Here is a 16,924-nt window from a genome sequence, read left to right as displayed (position 1 = left end):
CTGGTCGTCATTAATCACGGTCGATCGGTGTGTCGTCGTGGAACAACGGAGGTTCTGGCTGCCACAAGTGGTCAGTCAGGTGTGAGGGATGGCCTCCACAACAAACTCGCCTGCCGCAGTTGGAAGTGATGCAAATTGCAAAAAACGCTGGCCGCCATTGCAAACTCGTCGTCGCCAGTCGTCGTTAGTTGCGGTTAGTTGGTGTGTATTGTTGTCGAACGCCGGAGGTTCTAGCCTCCGCAAGTGGTCGGTTGGGTGTGAGGGATGGCCACCGTTGCAAACTCGCCTGCCACAAAGCCTGGAAGTGCTGCAAATCGCAAAAAATGTTGTCCGCCGCTGCAAACTCGCCATCGTTGATCGCCATTAATCACCGTCGGTTGGGTGAACACTGTCCGCCTTGCAGTTGGTGTGTATCGCCGTCGAATGCCGGAGGTGTTGGCCGCTGCAAGTGGTCAGTCGGGTGTGAGGGATGGCCTCCACTGCAAACTCGCCTGCCACACTTGAAGGTGATGCAAATTGCAAAAAACGCTGGCCGCCATTGCAAACCCGTCGTCACCAGTCGCCGTTAGTTGCAGTTAGTTGGTGTGTGTTGTCGTCGAACGCCAGAGGTGCTAGCCTCCACAAGTGGTCGGTTGGGTGTAAGGGATGGCCGCCACTGCAAACTCGCCTGCCACAAAGCCTGGAAGTGCTGCAAATCGCAAAAAACGCTGTCCGCCGCTGCAAACTTGCCGTCGCCGATCGCCATTAATCACCGTCGGTTGGGTGAACACTGTCCACCCTGTAGTCGGTGTGTATCGCCGTCGAATGCCGGAGGTGTTGGCCGCCACAGGGGGTCGGTTGGGTGTGAGGGCTGAGAGGAAGGAAGAACGAAAATGGGTTCTAACCCTATGTTCGATTAATTGATTTGGGATAGGGATAATAAAGGAATTTATTTTTTATTTAAAACATTGAAAATAAAAAGGAAAACCCATGAACCGCTACCCAGGCCGAACGGTTTAGCGGTCCGATCGCCTGGGTTAGCGGTTTTTTTGACTTTTTCAATATTTTTAAAAATTTCCAGTTTTTAATGTAACTAAACCCGGGGAGCTAACCGGTTACCGGTTTTTTCAGTCCGACTGTCCGGTCTGATCCGGTTTTGAAAACCATGCAATACACAACCGAAATGAACTGTCGGCCTTAGCATCAACCAGTAGGCACGTGTGCATTTTTTCTTTCAATGCTTTCAGAGACTTTGTTGGCTTGTTTCATACATATATTCATAATGATAACTAATAATAACCATGCACCCACACATGGGATGATGATGATAAGGGGTATTATATGGCAGTGGGACGTATTTGTGTGATTTGGGAGTGGATCTATATATGGTCATTTTAAGAGGCTGTTTAGGGGTAGGCATGAATCCATTTTTTACTAATTATTTGAGCTTAGTTCATGAAAAGTTTCAATTGACTTGATTTAGTTTTGAGTCAAGTTTAGTTTGATCATATAGGCCTTTATATTAATTGAGCCAACAATGAATTCTAGTTCATGAAGCTCATAATTAGTCAAACCGAATTTACATTATATAATAATATTTTTATTTTTATATTGTATAATAATAAATACATTTTTTTTTATGTAAAGTTTGGCTCACGGTCAAGTTCAAGCCAATCTGAACTCGAACATCTAATTTTTTAATCAAGCGGAATTTGGGCTCAATTTGGAAGGAGTATAAATATAAATATATAAAGTGCAAAATCTTCTATCTTGTATGTATTTATATTCTACATATTTGTATTTATACTCTTTACAAACTGAGCCTAGATTCTTAAATGATGAATACATTTATACAATAAAAAAGATAGAACATCTTTTTTATATATAATTATAAATTAAATTCTCATTAAATCTTTGGGGAAGAAAAAATAAAAGAATGGATCTTCTATTTTCCGATCCCCACCATGCCTTTGATGCTATGTCTGCCCCACCCCGGGCTTGGGCTTGGCAAAGCTAAGGTTTAAGGGAGTGTTCTATAACGTAGATGAGAAATTGGGTGATGTGTTTTCATCAACACCACACCAGTGGTGTGGATGAAAACATATCACACCCCAACAACATAGTTGTTCTGCACCATGGACAAAAATGTGTGTGCAGATCCATACCACACCTTAATGGGTGTTCTGCAAAGTGTGGCACAATTTTGTCACCATCTTCTACGTGATTCCATGCATCTCAACTACAACATATGAGATTATCTATGCCATTAATCATTAAAACACAATATTTTATTTTTTAGTAATATATATAATAGAAAAACATTAACAAATTACAAAAAATTAATATTGTTACTATTTACTAATAATTAACAATTGATGTAACCGTTTCTGGTCACCTACCATTTTTTGTGATGTATAAATTTTTTTGGCTAAGTACCTCGTTATTTGACCCGGTGGTGACGTGCCTTGGTGATGAGCTACTTGGTGGCGAACTCCCTGGTGGAGAACTGCCTGGTGACGAGCTCCCTAGTGGAGAGCTACTTGGTGACGAACTGCTTGGTGGCAAACTCCCTGGTGGAACTGCCCGATGGCGAACTCCCTGGTGGCGAGCTGCCTGGTGGTGAGCTCCCTGGTGGAGAGCTACTTGGTGACGAACTGCTTGGTGGGAAACTCCCTGGTGGAGAACTGCCCGGTGGCGAGCTGCTTGGTGGCGAATTGCCTGGTGGCGAACTCCCTGGTGGACTCGTCATTTGACCTGCTCCTAGGCGGCCTGCAACTCGGAGGATGGTGGAGCTCCCTGGTGTAGCACAACTCGACTACCCTTTGCATGAGGTGATTTCCTCTCCTTTGTAGGCGGCGGGAGCTGAGGGACCTATGAGAACTGAATCAGAGGACCCGAGGGTATTTTCCCGGCGGGGACTCTCCGATGCCTAAGTTAGCATTCTGATTACAGAGAGCTTGGAGAGAAATGAGAGAGCTAGAGAGCAGGGGTCACCATCCTCCCCCCCCCTCTCCTTTGGGGGGTGAGGTCTTTATATACTGGAGTCCTCGCGGGTTAGGTGGGTGAAAAGCCTCCAAACGGTAAGACTCATCACATCCCGTCAGAACCGGGGTACGGTGGTGAACTCCTCGAGGTCGTCAGGCTGGCGCTTGTGTCAGGCGGCCAGGTCGGTGCCTGGGCCAGGTTGTCAGGGCGACTCCTGCGTTAGTCGGCGAGTCGGTGTCTGGGCCAGGTTGTCAGGTCGGCGCCTGTGTTAGTCGGCGGGTCGATGTCTAGGCTAGGTTGTCAGGTCGGCGCTTGTGTCAGTCGGGGGTTGGTGTCTAGGCCAGGTTGTCACGCAGGAGATCTTCCTGCGATACGCCAAACTACTCCTGTACCGAGCTACCCAACAAGTGGCGAGCTGCCCAGGGGAGCTATGCCGAGCTGCTTGTAGCGAGCTCTGCCGAGCTGCCTGGCTCCTTGGCGAGCTCTCTAGTGAGCTACCGAGCTCCTTGGCGAGCTCCTTGGTGAGATACTGAGCTCGTGGGGCATGCATGCCGAGTTTATCGGTGGGCGTCTTATGGGCGGTTAGGTCGGCCAGATCGGATCATGTGCCAGGCCGATCCAGGTCGGCCAGGTCGCGCAGGCCGTGCCAGGTCGCGTGAAGGCCGCGCAGGCCACGCGCGGACCGCGCCAGGTCGCGTGCAGGTCGCGCCAGGCCGGCCAGACCAGTGCCCAGGTGGGACACCAACTTGGTAAGTTGTTGCCTGGGTGTTTGCCTAGTTGTCACGAAGTGCCACGTGTCGCAATTTCACTGGAGGGCCAAATCTGCCCTCATCGACAATGATTAATAATATTAATAAAAATATTATTCAAAACTTATTAATTAATTAAAATATTATTAATAATTTTACTAATATTGTTTTATGAAGTTATTGGCAATTTGACATTACTACTATTAATTTATGCAAAATAATAAATAATAAAATATACATTTATCCAATTAAATGTTATTACTTTTTTCATGGTTTTCAAAACCGAATTGGACCGGAAAAACCGGGAACTGGTCAAGCGACCGGTTTCGTTTTTGGACATTATCGAATTTTGGCCAAAAAAGAGTTGATTTGGTCAGCAAACCACTGACTCAGGCGATTGAACCGTTCAAAGGTTTTGACCGTTTTTTATTTTTTATTTTTTCCTATTAGATCAGGTTGACCATTCTATTCAAACAGCCGAGCCCGAAAAAGCCAGGAGGTGACCGATTCCGTTTTTTGCCAAAACCGGATTTTGGCAAAAAAACATTGATTTGGTCAACAAATTGCTGACTCGGGTGGTTGAATCGTCAAGGTTCAAAATATCAATATGCATGATATGCTGGTAGGGCCGTATCGAGCGAATCGATACCTTTTTTTTTACTTATTTTTATTTTTTTTTCAAAACCGGTTCAGGAGGGCTGGTTTAGGGCTCTTCCACCCCCTGAACCAGTTAGACCCCTGATACACCCACTGTAGGGGCGTATCAGAGAGGTCCTGGAATGATATGTAGCGGCCGATATGAGCTGATACGTGTCGACACTTTGAACCTTGCTCGAACCGTTCAATGGTTTTGACCGTTTTTTATTTTTTTATTTTTTTTCTGAGTCTGACTGGGTCGACCATTCGGTTTGAATGGTTGGATCGGAAAATCAGGGAACGGGTAAGGTGACCGGTTCTGTTTTTCGATAAAACCGAATTTTGGCCAAAAAACATTGATTTGCTCAACAAACTGCTGACCCAGGCGGTTGAACCGTTCGAACCATTCAACAGTGGTTCAATCCCAAATAAGCATCTGTGATAAAATAAAATCCATATGAACATCTATTCAAATAGTTGATGAATGTTCAATGAACTGGAGTAACTTTGACTGGTGTTAGTCACCTTCTTCCGGCGGCAATGGGAGAGCAAGAGCTACAATGATTTACTCAAAAAAAAGGAGCTACAACAACAATATTTCTTAGGATGGAATAATGATGCGAAGCAGGGAATCAATGGCTCTTAGAGTTTTTCACCGTTGCATGGAGCAATCCACGATTCTTACTTGTGGAAGAGATTTTGCGATATAGTGTGGACTGTTCCACGACATATTGTGGTTCAGTCCACACCATACTGAACCGGACGATGTAAATGAGCTGTAGTGTGTTTTCAAACGCAATATAGTGGATAACCACGATACCGAACACCACCTAAAATTTCATAGTTGTATTCCTTTTTGTACCGATACATTATGTTATGTGTCAGTCAATGCATTGGGAATTTTGGATTACATTGAAATTTTAATTAGGCTATGCTTGGTTTGAAGAAAAAAATTAGGGAAAGGTTGAGAAACCTATACAAACCACTTTTCCTTCCTTTTCCTATATTTTCCTTAAAATCATGGTTTTCAAAACTTGACCGAACCGAACAATTGGACTGGAAAAACCAGGAACTGGTCACCTGACCAGTTCCATTTTTCCCTAAAACCATTGATTTTGGTCAGCAAACTGCTGAACCGACCGGTTAAACGTTTGAATGGTTTTGACCGTTTCTCAATTTTTTTATTTTTGTCAGAATGAGCCAACTGTTCGAGTCAACCGGTCGGACCATTTGAACCAGTAACCGAACCCCTAACCGGTTCGATTTTAAAAACCATGCTTAAAACCAGCCTTAATCTTTCTCCCATTTAATAACTCCTATATTTAATATTAATTCCTACATTATATTAATTAAAATTCAATTTTCAATTTCAAATGTTTTTTTTGCCGCAAATTTCAATTTCAAATGTTAACTCCTACATTTAATTAGGCAGCATTAATCACTCCTGTCCCACAATTAAGACAACATTAAACGCGTACGCCATTAGACACACCCCTTAACTAATTATAAACTACACATAAGAAGGCTTCAACTTCAACCCTGATCATTTGTTTGTAATATATAATCCCATGTTCATCACTGCACCATATTTTAATTATTTGTTATAATTGTATGCATTTTTATTTTTAAGCAAACTTTCTCTTCTTTGTGGCTATTTGTTATATGTTAATAAAGGCTAAAATTGATTATTAAAATTTATATATTAATAATTATTAAAAAATTATATTAATTTTCAGAAAATTAATATAAAATTTGATCCTTTCATCATTTTTCAACGGTTACCAATTATGTCTCAATATTTTTCACACATATAAGGCAATTGAAGTATGTTTTTTTATGTACAAATAATTTACCTGTAGTCATATGAAACTTGTACTTATTACTATTAATATGTTTTTATGATTTATTTGAGTTTTCTAGTATATTTATATATATCTTGACATTGTTTTACTTTATTGATCTGTGCATATCCAAAGCCTTTACCTCTTTTACATTTGAGTTTCCAATACTTTGAAGCTTGGACAGAACAGTTTAGTGTCAATATATATTTTGCTAGGCCAGCAATTATGGGTAACATGCTAACATGGGTGATTAGTTAGGTTGAGTTTTTACTTGATTTAGGAGTCTTAAATGAATGCACACCAGCCTTTAAATAATGGTTTTTAAGGCTTTGTTTGCTTTTGGGTAAGTTATTTATCCGGATAAGTGTATTTATCCATGTTCTTTTATTTTCCATGTAAATAAGGCAATGACTATTTTAGTCATAAAAATTCATTATTAAAATGGTCATTTTTGTCCCATTCAAGCATGATTTTCAAAACCGGACCAGACCGGACGGTCGGATCAGAAAAATTGGGAACCGGTTAGTGACCAGTTTCGATTTTCCCCAAAACCGGAATTTCTTCAAAAACCATTGATTTTGGTCAGCAAACCGTTGACCCGGGCGTTTAACAATTCGAACCATTCGAACGGTTTTGACCTTATTTTATTTTATTTTTTATTTTTTTGTCAGAATGGGCCGACCGTTCAGTTCAAATGGTCGGACCATTTGACCTGGTAACCGGACCCTTGATCAGTTCGGTCTCTAGGTCGGTTTTAAAATTCATGCATTTAAGTGTTGGCAACTCCTACTCAAATAAATGATACCCAAGAAAATAAACTTTCTATTATCCCCACATACATCTGAAAAAAGAATACCCCTAAGAGAGATCAAGAATCAAAGAATAAAAAAAAAATTCACTCTTCTGCAAATTGATATATTGGAAAAAATTATTAGTTCAATGAAATAGGAGCTACGACCACGATACCACCCACGTGTAAAGTTATAGGTTGAGTTTTTAGTTGGTTTAGGAGAGGTTTAAATGCATATACACCAGCTTTTAGATGATAGTGTTTTAAGAGAGAGAGAACCAAATAATGAATAAACCAAAAAAAAGCTTCCTCTTCCGTATACTGGATATATTGGAAAAACTCTTTTTTATCTTTCATGAATAAAGAGCGACAACAAGTACTTGGAACTCCAGGCGACAGTACGTTGCAACTACACACTGAGAGAACTTCTCCCGTACTTCTATGTTTCTATTCATACGGAGCTGTTGTCAATGCATGTCTGCATTAGCGGTGACTGGACCCCATCTAGCTATTTCCTTTTTTTTCTTAATAATATAGCTTCTTTTATGACTTATTAAATAATAATAATAATAATAATAATAATAATACGAGTTCTATAAAATGAGCCCAAGTAAGAGATACTCACGTAGGTGTACGTACCCAGATAGAGAGAGAGAGAACGCAGATCTCTTGCCCACCCTCGATCCATTCATGGTGCTACTTTCAGTCTAAAGCATTCGATCCTTCTCCTTCATTCCATTAGAGAGACGAGGAAAGCTCTCTCCTTTAGTCATTCTTCTCTCTCAGGAGGCCATCATTATCAGCCAGCGTATCAGGTACTTGATCTTTCTTTCTCTCTCACACACACCAAAGACAAAGACAGACGGACCACCGACGAGCCTATATTTCAATACGAGCAATTGAAATCTGGGCTTTGTTAGGATGCCACTCTGCAATATGCGGCCAACTTTGCTTCTGAGTTCTGAGAGACCCGAGACTTGAAAGGCAGATGTACCCACCTCACCTGGCTGCATCTTTGTGTTGTGGGTGTCGTCAGATAGACATAGACATAGACATACTGTCTCTGTTTTAAAACCCGATCTGAAACCGAATGACCGGTTTTTAGGTTAACGGTTCGATTATCCGGTTCAAATGAACGGTTCATTCAGACAAAAAATTTAAAAAATTAAAATAATATATAGTAAAAAATCAGAACCGGTCGCGTGATTTGTTCAAAAACATTGCATATTGTGTTCGTTTTTGTATTAATTGTATCTGCTTCTCTTAAGCTCTCTAATTCTTTTTGTCTCGTTTGGAGGAAAGCGAAGAAAAGCGGAGAAGAGGAAGGGAGATGACTCTGAAATTCAGAAGTCCCTTGTCCGTTCAATCTCAGAAGTTTCCATCTTTCGGTCTTCCACCTCCGGCCAATCTCAAATGCCCCGTTCCCAAGGTTTACATGCCTTCCAGCCTTCGCTCCCCCGGCAGCAAGTGAGTACTTGCTTTTTCATTTTCGCTGTCGCCGTCTTCCTCTTTTCCCGGAATAATAGGACGATGCATCGTCATTTTAGTAGTATTTTTACACTTCTTTTCCTTGTCCGTGTGGGTTTATTTATTGTCTCGTACCGTCCTACATTAATACTCTCTTAGTACGTAGGGGTGCAAAATGCAAATGGATGGAATTATTTGGTCGAATTCTGGATCGGATCGAACATAAACAGTGTTGGATTATATTCTAGTCAGGGTATATTCAAATTCATATCCATCATCCGTTTGCATCCATATTAGTACGTGTTTGATTCTGTGGGTAGATGGGGTATTTATTGTTTCAAATGTTTATTTGAAAAATTTTACTTTTTTATTTTTTACCTCTTATTAACACCTATACCACATAAATATTTTATAGGGCATTGGGAAAAACAAGAATTCGACATGTGTAATGCACATAAATCTAAATGTTTTATATTTTTAGTGTTTATTTGAAAAACGTTGAAATCAAATAATGTAATGTGATGGTATTTTTTCAATAAGTGCCAATAAAACCAAGCATAGCCTTAATTTCCATTTAGGGATGACAATAAAACCAAGCATAGCCTTAAATCTAAATGTTTTGTTGTGGGGATTTTTTTGGCAGGGCGAGGACGGGGACAGGGATTAGTAGGAATCCCTGATCGGGGTTGGGGTCGAGGGTGGGGACCATTGAGGTCCCCAGGTCCCCACCCTGCCTTGACCCCGATTATGTATATATATTATATTATTTATATTATATATATATATATATATCAAAACATATTTAAAAAATTATTTATAATTTAAAATTTTTATTTATTTTAAGTAAATTTATTTTTCAAAAAAAAATACTGTTATCTAAAAAAACTTCGGGGATTTGAGTCTCTACGGGGAATCCATCCCCATCGAGGATTGGGGATGGAGGAAAAATTTTATCCCCGGCGGGGATCGAGAACGGGGACGGGAGTTACTTTCATAATCGGGGTCGGTGACAAGGAATATGACCCCGGCCCCAAACCTGCCCTATTGCCATTACTATTTCCATTGTTTAGTTTTTCTTACATTCAACTTTCTATTTTATAGTTTTTTGGACTTTTACCTTTTGTTTTTTTCAATAAAAATAAACTCATTATTCCATCACCATCCGTGCCGTACACAAGCAATAATTGAAATTAATAGTAAATAATAAAGGCTAATAAATAAATATAAATTAACAAAAATATTAGAAAATAACACGAATTAATCATACTTGGCTTTGAGCTTTATTTTAGGATCAGGCTTGAACTTGGGCTTGGACATTGTCTAGGTCCTTTTATAGGGTCGCAATTGAGCGGGCTTGGATGGGTTTAAGCTCAACTTAGGCTCAACCCTAAGAATTGGGCCTAAATTGTTCAACATAGGCCCAACCTGAACTTAAACTTTATGCATTTGGGTTGGGTTTGGCGGACACTTGTCAATCAATCGGTTTACATTAAAATTTAAAATAAATATATGTATATATGTATGCATATATACATATATGTATAATTAATCAAAACATATGTATATATGTGTTTGTGTATGCATATATGTGTACATTAGTATATAGGCTTGGCTCCTGGACCCAACTCAAAAAACTAAAAAAAAAGCCTGAACCTTTTAGGTCCAGGCCCAAACCAAAGACTGAAAATCAAATCTCCAACCTGTATAAAATTGGGAGCTGCGTAGGTCCAGATTCAGGCTGGAGAGGTAGTGGGACTCAAATCCACATCTCTTCTGGGACAAACCCATTTACGTGACAACTGAGCCACCACTCAATTGGTGGAATTGATTTTAATTTGTACCATAAGACCAAGGCTTACCACGTTGGAACACGAGATTTTTGTTGGCAGGGGATTCCGATTCGATTTTTTTTTCTTCCGTTTCCCGCTTAATGTTGGAACATGTTGGAAGGGATTTTTATTGGTAGGGGATCTGGCCAATTCGGTTTCTTTTTTCCTTCCTTTTCCAGCCTTAATATAATTGAGGAAGTGGGTGGATTTTTTTTTTTTGGGTAAAATGGACAGACCTACGACAGAGAGATACCCTGTATTTTCCGATTCCTAATTAAGAAACTGTTCCACCGTTAAAATGTTGAGAGGAGATCCGCATGTAACCAATTTCTAAAACCCACTCTATGGTTTGTGTTTACAACTCATTTTCTTAATTGAACCTCTATTAAGAATCATTTGTGTTATCATTTGGAAATGGTCAACTGATCATATAATAAATTCCGTTTGGAAGGAATACAAATATAAATATGTAGAGTGCAAGATCTTGTATTTTATATTATTTTATATATATTTATATTGTACATATTTGTATTCCTATTCCTACTCCTTCCAAATTTAGGCTGAGTGGAAAATGTTTAATGCATGGGATAATGGTTGTTTATTTCAAAAGTACCCTATCAAGCTTTTAAAAAGAAATCCCTCCCCCCACAACAAAACAACTTGGTTGGGGAATTCCTTTCCATCCAAGAGAAGTGTTTTAGTAAAATGCAGATTATAGGATAGGTTTGAAACCTTGAATTATTATTTCTTTGACCATTTGCCCTCTCCTGTATGCATCTCTAAAACCCAAGTCATTATCTTCTTTATTAGACTTGGTTGACGAGATCATGGATACCAAACCCTTTCTCTTGAGATGCTATAGGGTTATGTTGTCTGACTTTTGAATGGACATTTTCATAAATTTACCCTCACTATCAAGCCCTTTAGTGGGATGCACAACATAGTGTTGGAATCTGAAAATATAGGGTAGCCATCTGGCAAATGAAAATTTTGGAGATATCATTTCTTGTTACCACCATTGTAGCACAAACCAAAGACCCCTGATGAAATTGATTAAAACACTGGTGTGTTTTAAATTTCATTGGATGGTCTGGTCTTCAGTTTGTCTTGATGGTGGTTATAGGATATGTGATCTTTGGATCTAAGGTTGCGTTTGGAAATGATGCAAATATAGTGTAAATCCCGGTTCAGGGTAAATTTGCATTTTGGTTTACTTTTGCCTATGTTTGGCAACATTACATTTTTGCATTGACAAATGATAGATCAATGCATATTTACATTGATAATAAGATGTAAACATATGTCAATAAAAAAAAAAGTAAATTTGCATTCAAGTAGGTTTTTGATAAAAAAAAAGGCATATGCTTTTTATTGGAATTCGTGTTTGTATACATTACAACTAAAAGTTTGTTTGATAAGAAGGTAAATTTGTCGGTGCAAAACTAACCCAACTTTACAATTTATATGAACCGTTTTACACTCTACATATTTGCACTCACACTTATTTGCATCGTTTCCAAACCCAACCTAAGTGACACTACCCTCAAATTATAGAGTAGGTTTTTGTATTTTACCTAGATTCTGATGGATGCCTATTGTGGCACACCTGTCATGTATAAAGGTGTAATATGGGCCATGTCATGTGGCACGCAAGCCTTGGCCAGTCATGCTAGTACGCAATGGCTAATAAAAAATACATAGGACCCACACCTTTTACAGAATTTATCATTGGTTCCACAACCTAACAAAGTCATTGCGTTCAGGTAACCCGAATTCTTCAAAAGAAAAACTTGACATGACTTAGGACCCAAGCCCAGGTGGGCCCATGTCGTTCTAGGCATGGTGGCACGACTTTTTTTAGAAAATTGAAAAAAAAATAATGGAAAGGTTAAAATAAAATAACAAGATAGAACAAAAATTACAATAAATTTGAAAAAATAATAGAATAAAATTAGAAAAAAAAATTACAATAAAATTGGAACAAAGTAATATAATAAAATTGAAAATAATATATATATATATATATATATATATATATTATTATTACACCCATGCCAACACGTCATGCATATAAAGCTTTAAAAACTGTTTAGGCTGTTTTTTTCCAAACAAGCAAACTTTTCCCATATTGTCTCTCTGAGTTTCGTGTTCGTGCATTTTCATTTGTAAGACGAATTTTATTAAAACAAAGGTGGAGAGCACATAGACGAAATCATGGGGAAAATGCAGAATTTCTCAAAAGCTAACCTATGGCTAAAGAAACATCACAGTCAGTATCTCTGGAATGTCAGCTTTCTGGGAGATGTCTCTGTTTGTGTGTTTTCATCTGTAAGACAAAACTCTTTACTAAAACAACCAAAGTTGAGGGAAGCACAGAAATGATAGAAAGATACACATGATGCCCAATTATAGGAGCACGCATCATTTCTCAAAAGCTAACCCATGACTAAAAGGAACACGACTGAACTTCTCTGGAACATCGAATCGAGTATACAGAACAGTTATTACTTCCATCCCCTATCTGGCTGAATTATCCCACTAGTGAATTGGCAGATTTTCACATCTGGGTGAATGAGATAGAATTTGGGTTCATCAATATCTCCATAACAACTTCACTCCCTTGGAAATAGTTGATTCTATCGAGAGGATGAGTGATAGAAATTGGGAATTCTCCACATTATTGCTAAACATAGAATAAGTAGGGGTTATGCTCAATGCTGCTTAATCCTCAGTAGCCATAGGAATAGGTATGTACTCACTGCAAACAGCCCCTTCACCCTAGAATCACCACAAAACTGATGTTTACACATCAAACAACATCACCAAATAGATTACAAGTCTGTGTTTTGTAATAAACTATCAATTCAATTTGTAACAAACTATCACCACACATAGTCAACCCAGGTCAAGTCTGTGTTTTGTAATCACCATCAATTCAATTTCCCCCTTGACATAAAAGGAAAGAAGCACTTAAAGATATGTAATGAACTTCCAGATCTGAAAAAGCTTAAAATAATTAATCAGAAACCTTGCTGCACAGCTTCTATCAACACAGAAGAGTTCTCCATCACATGCCTTGGCACACAAACACACTGCACACACCCCGGCAGTTAACAAAATCCCACCATCTCTCTTCCAGTCACCAATCAAATAAGGAAGTCCAAGAGAGAAAAGAAGAAAAGAAGTTTCATCAATCAATATCCCTACTCTGATACCATGTAATCAGACCTGTAATTCTGTAAGAAAGGAGAAAAGAGAGGAAAAGAGAGAAAAGGAGAAGAGACGAGAAAATAGAAGAGAATCTTAGTGGGAGTGGAGGTGCCCACTCTACCATTTTATTAGGGGGACCTAAATAGAGATAAATTGATAAGAATGCACATATGCCTCTACTTACACATACTACAACAGTACACTTTTCTTCTATGTGTCTCATGGCTTATATTAGCTCCTAGTTATCAATTACAAGTTTCTAAACTAGCTATTTCTGGTCAATTAAGGGAAATTGAAAACCTGAAGAAGCCTTTCGGCTCTCCCCGTGAGATAGATATTCGGGTAACTCACTCCATGCCACCAGAAAAGATTGAGATATTTAAATCCATGGAGGATTGGGCAGAGAAGAACATCTTGGTACACCTAAAGCCTGTTGAGAAGTCTTGGCAACCACAGGATTTTCTACCAGACTCTTCATCAGAGGGATTCTATGAACAAGTCAAAGCATTGAGGGAGCGATCAAGGGAGATTCCTGATGATTACCTTGTTGTCATGGTTGGCGATATGATTACCGAAGAAGCCCTTCCTACCTATCAAACATTCCTTAATTCCCTAGATGGTGTTCGCGATGAAACCGGCGCAAGCCCCACTTCTTGGGCAGTGTGGATCAGGGAATGGACTGCTGAAGAAAATAGGCATGGGGACCTGCTCAACAAGTATCTCTACTTGACTGGACGAGTTGATATGAAGCAAATTGAGAAGACAATTCAATATCTGATTGGTTCAGGAATGGTAAGATTGTTTCTATGAACTCATGCTTTTTTTTTCTTCATTTTTTTGTTAGCTAGCACCTAGCATTGGTAGTTAAATCTTCATTGTGTTAATCAAAAAACTTTTTAGGATATGCATGTGTCAATAAGTGGAGCTAGTTTCTTTTCATCTTGGCTTAGTTCTATATCTAATTGGACCAGGACTGGTTTTAGTTGTTCTAAAACAATTAAGATCCGGATTGGTTCTGGGTTTGTTACTGCAGACACTATAGGATCTGGCTCAGAACTGACCTGCTCACAACTTTGGTTCAGGTCAACCTGTTGACCCATCTGATTCATTTTAATGGGTTACAGACTTACAGATCATTAATTTTCTTACCTGTTGATCCAGAGAAAACCAGCAAAGAGGTTTTTCAGTAATTGAATTGAAGGATTTATAATTTCTTACCAGTTAGTTCTGCTAGATTTAATTCGAAACTGAATAGTGTATGCGGGAATATTACATTCACTCTATGAAATTATCCCACCTTTCTAAGGCTCATCTTTTCCTCAACATTTTCATAGAATATAAGGACAGAGAACAACCCCTATCTTGGGTTCATCTACACATCATTCCAGGAGAGAGCCACCTTCATCTCTCATGGCAACACTGCCAGGCTTGCCAAGAAGCATGGGGACCTGAAGCTGGCCCAGATATGTGGGACTATTGCTGCTGATGAGAAGCGCCATGAGACCGCTTACACCAACATTGTAGGGAAGCTTTTTGAGATTGACCCAGAGGGTTCTGTCTTGGCTTTAGAAAATATGATGAGGAAGAAAATCCTGATGCCTGCCCACCTGATGTATGATGGAAGGGATGACAATCTTTTCGATCATTTTTCAGCTGTTGCACAGAGACTGGGGGTCTACACAGCAAAAGACTATGCTGATATATTGGAATTTTTGGTCAGTAGATGGAATGTGGAGAAGTTGACAGGTCTTTCTGGTGAGGGAAAGAAAGCTCAGGATTATGTGTGTGGTTTGGCTCCAAAAATTAGGAGGTTGGATGAGAGAGTCCAATGCCGAGCCAAACAAGCTCTTTCACTTCCTTTCAGCTGGGTTTTTGATAGAGACGTGAAGCTTTAGGTGCAGCATGGAAGCAAAGGTCAATTCCACTCTCTTGCCAAACTCCTCTTTAATTGCATTTTCATTTTAATTCTATTGATTTCTTCCTTTTGTCATGGATGATGTAGGTCTGCATTTCTTTTCCTTTGAGAGCTCTACGAGGATGCTATGGCGTATGCAGCAGGGGTGTCAAGTCTATGTTATGATACATGTTTCTTATAAATTATAATACATGCTTCAGCCCTCACTAGGGCTATCATTCTCTCTTTTTCTATCTCACTACGATCAATAACACCAGTTGATTGATTACCACTTCTATGATACCGACTGGTTATCAATTTTTTTAGGTCCTATGGCTTTCAAGTGAGATTATACAAGAATAAAACTCTGTTTGGTTTGAAAGAAAAGGAAGGGAAGGAAGAGAAATCCTCTCCCTTAATTGAATTAACTTCCCTTCCTTGTCTTTCAAACCAAGCACAGCCTAATCGATTGTTATATTGCTTAATTATTTGCGTTTTATTTAGGGTATAATTGCTTTAGATTTTGTTCAAAATTTCTTTGTACTTACTTTAGTTCGAGTGTGCCCAAACTTTAAAATGCGATAAACTAGTACTCAAACTTTATAAATAGGACAATCTAGTACCTTCTTAGGAAAAGACACAAATTTCCTTCAAGAATCATCTAATTTTTTTTTTATCAACATCTGTGACACAGGTGTTCCATTATTGGTTGATAAAACAACAACTGTGTAAGAAATGCCCTTAAGCAACCCCGGTTTTCCTTTTTCTTTCTTCGCTATTCATCACCGTTTATGACAAGAAACAGAGGAGTTGCAGCGGCGAAACTCCTCTATTACTATCATTCGTCTAACCCCTTTTGGCACAAACCCAATCGATACCCAACCCCATTCTACTCCCCATCGATCCCCCTTAGTATTCCACTGTTTTCAAGCTCTCTCATTCCATCTGCCCCATCCTCAGTAGCTTCAGCATTCGAACAGGAAAGATCGACGCAGCAGCCATACAGATATCACCGGTTGAAGAAACTCAATCCTGCATCTCACCTTGCTCCCGTGAGCCTGTAATCTCCCACGAGGTTATATATTATTGGAGGCAGACGGCCAAGCAAAAACTGGTCGAACCTCCTCTGTTTTTTCTTTTTTTTCTGTATACATCATCTATGGAGTAGATTTGGTCGCAGCAGTTGTTGCTCGAGCTCCCTTTCATAACCAGCTAGCGTAGCTCACACTTAGCGTTTCTACCTTTGTTCGAAGACAAATAGAACGCGCCAGAAATCCAGCCGGAGCTTTCTCCTTTGATTCTTTCATTTTCTTTCTCCTATATTTCACTGCTATTGGAGCTCGAAGGAGGGAGAGAGAGTCAATAGAGTTGGCGAGGGGATTTCCCAATACCAACTCCGGTAAGCTCTCGTCATCGACTCAGCTCTGTAACAGCCAGTTTCTCATGGTGTGGGTCATTGGCTCGAGGCCGGATGCCATCCAAGCTGGTTCTACTCAACGTGTATTTCCTCCATGCACAGACGTTTGCAACCAGTTCGTCCATGC

At 39.5% G+C, this 16,924-nt stretch overlaps 1 protein-coding gene across 3 annotated transcripts; it reads left to right on the top strand.

The window, feature by feature from the left end:
- The first annotated feature begins 7,602 nt into the window (after window positions 1-7,602).
- On the top strand, window positions 7,603-15,678 carry LOC104607640 (stearoyl-[acyl-carrier-protein] 9-desaturase, chloroplastic-like). 3 transcript variants are annotated; one of them, XM_019199488.2, is made up of 5 exons: window positions 7,603-7,795; window positions 8,288-8,447; window positions 13,774-14,278; window positions 14,821-15,400; window positions 15,489-15,678. In XM_019199488.2, exons 2-4 carry the CDS (start codon window positions 8,311-8,313, stop codon window positions 15,379-15,381), a joined length of 1,203 nt encoding a protein of 400 aa, XP_019055033.1. In that variant the 5' UTR covers window positions 7,603-7,795; window positions 8,288-8,310; the 3' UTR covers window positions 15,382-15,400; window positions 15,489-15,678. The 3 variants fall into 3 exon arrangements, with proteins under 3 accessions (XP_019055033.1, XP_010271618.1, XP_088754868.1); XM_010273316.3 differs by having other exon boundaries at window positions 7,604-7,795; window positions 8,283-8,447; XM_088898742.1 differs by having other exon boundaries at window positions 7,606-7,795; window positions 8,278-8,447.
- Window positions 15,679-16,924: the final 1,246 nt, after the last annotated feature.

This window comes from Nelumbo nucifera, chromosome 2, assembly GCF_055504915.1.
Source record: "Nelumbo nucifera cultivar China Antique chromosome 2, China Antique-T2T, whole genome shotgun sequence".
Classification (NCBI taxonomy): domain Eukaryota; kingdom Viridiplantae; phylum Streptophyta; class Magnoliopsida; order Proteales; family Nelumbonaceae; genus Nelumbo; species Nelumbo nucifera.
Note: the sequence above shows the minus strand (reverse complement) of the source record. Positions and strands in the feature narration are given on the sequence as shown.

Coding starts and splice junctions, on each gene's coding strand:
- LOC104607640 (XM_019199488.2), top strand. CDS start 8,311: ATGACTCTGAAATTCAGAAGTCCCTTGTCCGTTCAATCTCAGAAGTTT. Junction 8,448..13,773: donor CTTCGCTCCCCCGGCAGCAA/GTGAGTACTTGC, acceptor TGGTCAATTAAG/GGAAATTGAAAACCTGAAGA. Junction 14,279..14,820: donor ATCTGATTGGTTCAGGAATG/GTAAGATTGTTT, acceptor ACATTTTCATAG/AATATAAGGACAGAGAACAA.